This window comes from Capsicum annuum, chromosome 4 (assembly GCF_002878395.1).
Source record: "Capsicum annuum cultivar UCD-10X-F1 chromosome 4, UCD10Xv1.1, whole genome shotgun sequence".
Lineage (NCBI taxonomy): Eukaryota > Viridiplantae > Streptophyta > Magnoliopsida > Solanales > Solanaceae > Capsicum > Capsicum annuum.
In genome coordinates this window covers 219,454,397-219,458,964 of record NC_061114.1, presented here as the reverse complement: position 1 = coordinate 219,458,964, position 4,568 = coordinate 219,454,397, and the positions used below count along the sequence as shown (strand labels likewise).

At 38.8% G+C, this 4,568-nt stretch overlaps 1 protein-coding gene across 1 annotated transcript; it reads right to left on the bottom strand.

Annotated features, from left to right (window-relative positions):
• Positions 1 to 583: 583 nt before the first annotated feature.
• On the bottom strand, positions 584 to 1,051 carry LOC107868632 (uncharacterized mitochondrial protein AtMg00810-like). The gene has a single exon (XM_016715313.1). It carries the CDS (start codon positions 1,049 to 1,051, stop codon positions 584 to 586), a length of 468 nt encoding a protein of 155 aa, XP_016570799.1.
• Between the last annotated feature and the right edge of the window lie 3,517 nt (positions 1,052 to 4,568).

Sequence of the window (4,568 nt, the reverse complement as noted above, 5' to 3'; positions counted from 1 at the left end):
ATAAAATCCCTGGAGCTGTTGGACCAAGTTTGTTGATATGGTTCTTAGACGAATGAACAAGCTTTATTGATTGAAAATGATCTAATTCTGATTACAATGTTAGTGATGCAATTGCTACTTATAGAGAAAAATAACCGACTCCACTAACATCCAACTCCACTAACTTGACAGCTGTACACCAGCTGTACACCACTCTTTTTTCTAACAAACTATAACAACCTAACTGTCTAGTCTCTTTACTCCCCCTCAAGCTGGTGACCGAAAAACATCAAGGACGCTCAGCTTGGAAAGAAGAAACTAACGTTGAGCTGCGGGAAGTCCTTTAGTCATGAGATCAGCTAGTTGCATGTTGGAGGGGACATGAACTGGTTGCAGCAAACCTGATTTGATTCTTTCTCTAACAAAATAACAATCGATTTCTATCTGCTTAGTTCTCTCATAAAAAATAGGATTAGCAGCAATTTGTAGTGCAATTTTATTATCACAAAACAACTTCACAGGCATGGTTAAGGTCACTCCAAGCTCTGCCAATAAACCAGCCAGCCATATCACTTCAGCAGTTGCACCTGCCATGCTCCTATACTTAGCTTCTGCTCACTGTATGTTGTTTCTTAGATTTCCAAGAAACCAAAGAATCACCCATCATGACTATATACCCTGAAACTGACCTTCTAGTGTTGGGATAAGATACCCAATCAGAATCACAGAAGGCAGTCATAGATATGATCTCATCTGCTTTAAGTAGAATTCCAAGTTCAGGATTACCCTTCAGATACCTCACCACCCTTAGTGCACCATCCATGTGAGACTGTTTAGGTCTCTGCATAAATTGGCTTAATGTTTGTACTGCAAAGCAAATGTCAGGCCTAGTAATAGTGAGATAAAGTAATTTGCCAACCAACTTTTGATAACCAAGTATGTCATCTATTTTTGGATCATCAGATGGACCAACTTGGAGGTCATACTCTATAGAAGTTAATTTCTTATTGACCTCTAATGGTGTTAGAGATGGTTTGCACCCACTCAGGCCAATTTGTGAGATCAGTTCCATTTGTGAGATCAGTTCCAATACATACTTCCTTTGGTTAAGCAAGACACCTTTGTCAGACCTGAGTACTTCAATTCCTTAGAAGAATCTTAACTGGCCTAAGTTTTTCACTTTGAATGCCTTGTTCAGTGTGTCTTTTGCATGCTGAATTAGAGTAGAGTTACTCCCTGTGATAAGCAGATCATCAACATAAACCAAGACCACTACAATATCATGTCCTGATCGCTGAATAACCAGTGAGTGATCATAGCTGCTTTGTGTATAGCCACCAGCAATTAATACATTTGTGAGCTTAATATTTCACTGTCTTGAAGTCTGTTTGAGTCCATATAATGATTTTTTCAGTTTGCATACCAGTTTACTTCCTTGTCTCTGAAAGCCTTGAGGCAATTCCATGTATACATCTTCATAAAGATCTCCTTGTAGGAAAGCATTATTTACATCCATTTGAAAGATGTCCCACTTCTTGGAGGCTGCCAGGCTTATCACAACTCTAACTGTCACCATTTTAGCAACAGGTGAGAAGGTATCATGATAATCCAAACCTTCCTGCTGATTGTATCCCATCACAACTAATCTGGCCTTGTATCTTTCAATGCTTTCATCAGCCTTATATTTAATCTTGTATACCCATTTAGAACCTATAACATATTTCCCTGGTGGTAGAGGGACCAAGTCCCAAGTTTGATTTTCCTTCAGGGCTTGAATTTCTAGCTGCATAACCTTAATCCAGTGTTCATCTGTTGCAGTTTCTTTAAAATTTTGTGGTTCAATTTGAGATGAAAAGGCTTGCAGATAGGCTTGATATGCTGGTGAGACATTATCATAAGACAACACATCTGAGATAGAATAAAGGGTCACACTTCCAGACTTACCACCAAATTTAGTGGTTACATAATCCTTTAACCATATTGGCGGATTGGCACTCCTTGTTGTCCTTCTCAAGTCTGATGGTTGTGGAACAGGTGAAAATGAATGTTCCACTGGTGGCACTTCATCAGCTTCAACTGTGGAATATTGCATATTATCTGCAACTTCTGGCACACCAGAAGAGCTAGCAGGATCATCATATACAGGGGCATACGATGCAGCCATGGGTATTGGAGTAGGGTCAGGATGATGATGATCATTGACAGAGTGTGGAACATAAAAAATAATGGTTCCTTCATATGTGATTCCCTTGAAAGGAAAGATGTCTTCTCTGAATACCACATCTCTACTGACCCAACATGTGTTCTGCTGAAGATCAAATAACTTGTATCCCTTTTGAGTCTCAGAATAACCAATAAAAACTGCTCTTTTGGATCTTGGTTCAAACTTATCTTCTTTAGGTAAAGTAGATGCAAAACATAATCAACCAAAGACCCTTAAGTGATCATATACTACAGGTTCTTATATAAAATTGTATTAAGAGACTTTCCTTACAAAATTGGTATAGGCAGTTTATTTATAAGATATGTTACAGTCATAACATAGTCTCCCCAGAACTTGTTAGGGATGGAACTCTAAAATTTAAGAGCTCTGGATATTTCAAAAATGTGTCTATGTTTTCTCTCCACTACCCCATTTTGTTGGGGTGTGTATGGACAAGAGCTTTGATGAATAATGCCCAAGGATGAAAGTAAATCAGAACACTGAGAATTGAAAAACTCTCTACCATTGTCTGATCTTAATGTCTTCACAGTAGTACCAAACTGATTCTTTACTTTCAACAAAATATCTTTCAGAACAACAATCACTTTAGACTTATACTGAACTTAACATGTCCATGTCTATCTCCTATAGTCATCAACAATGTTGACAAAGTAATGTTTTCTGTCATAAGTAGGAACCTTAAAAAGACCCCATATATCAACATGTATCAACTAAAAAATGCTATTAGAATGTGAGTTACTAACAGGAAACTGTAACCTTGTCTGCTTGGATAATGGGCATATCTCACATAGTTTGTGTGCTTCTCTTCCATTCTGAACAATAGGAATGCAACCTGGAATACTGATGGATGGATGGCCTAATCTCATATGCCACGTTGCACCATCAACTTCTTTATGAATTGTTGAGCCTACTATGGGATGTCTTGATGCATCATCCTTCAGCAAGTACAACCCATTATTTCCTCTACAAATCCCCAAGACCTTGCCAGAGTAAAGGTCCTGGAAAACACAAAAATTGTGGTAAAAGCATACTGAGCAGCAAAGATCTTTTGTCATCTTTGACACTGACAATAAGTTGTACTTGAAATCAGGAACATATAGAACATTCTTAAACCTATGGTCTCTAAGTATGACAGTGGTTCCTCTGTGTGTAACTTCACATCTACCACCTGTAGGTACTTGGACCTTGTTTCTCTCACAACCCTCAAGTTTTAAGGGATTAAACAAGCACTCTTTATATGGTAAGATGCACCAGAATTAATTATCAACCCATGTGAAAAAATACTGGATAAATGTGCAAGTATACCTATCATATTAGCTTGAAAATCACCTAAAGTATTGTTAGTGTTGTTGCTGCCTGAGGTGTTACTGGAACTTGCTGCGATGAATTGTTGATATTGTTCCTCAGCTATGTACCTCCCTTCTCCTGAAGAAATAGGTCCAATTTCTGCATCCACAGCATTACCTCGGGCATAGGCTTTAGTGGAACTATACTGGCCCTTCTTTTTGCTTTTGAAATCAGGTGGATATCCTACCACTCTATAGCAATCCTCTGTTAAATAGTTTCTGTAACCACAGTGAGCACAACCTGTAGAAAAAAATGGCTTCTTATAGGAGGTCTGATTTGAAGTAGAAGCAGGTTTACACGGGTTAAATGTTGATCCCTTGTGTCTGTGGCCACCTCCATCCATTAAGGTGATGGAATCCATTTGTTTGCTACCAGCACCCATGCCTCTTTGGATTTCTTCTTGCACTACTAGTGCATATGCCTGATTGACCGTCAAGACAGGGGTGCGCAATAAAATATCATTTCGAACATGACTGAAACTCTCATTTAGCCCCATAAAAAATTGCAACAACCTTTGATTTCTCAGCATTTCAGTGAAAGCCTTAGATCCTTCACAACTACAGCCTACCCCTAGTACTAAGGCATCTATCTCATCCCAATAATCTCGCATTTTAGAATAGTAAGCAGTGACTGAGTCCGTACCTTGAGTTAGAGTAGCTATATCCTTCCAGAGCTGATATATTCTAGCGGGATTTGATTTATCGAACCTTTCCTTGAATTCGTCCCAAACCTTTTTTTAATCAGACACATACACTATGCTAGAAATCAAATCCGGCGAAACAATAGCTCCAATCCAACTCAGAATAATTGCATTACATCGTTCCCAGAGTTTCCCCAAATCGCCACTGTACTGAGCTTTTGTACAACTGCCATCCACGAAACCTAGCTTGTTTTTCCCTAGCAAGGCCAATCGCATCGATTTGCTCCACAATGTGTAATTCTCAGGTCCTGTTAACTTGATGCCAATTAATACCAATCTAGGTGTATCGGAATTTTGCAGATATGGAGGATGATGGAA

Excerpts from the sequence above, each read along its gene's own strand:
- LOC107868632 (XM_016715313.1), bottom strand. The coding sequence starts at position 1,051 with ATGGAACTGATCTCACAAATTGGCCTGAGTGGGTGCAAACCATCTCTA.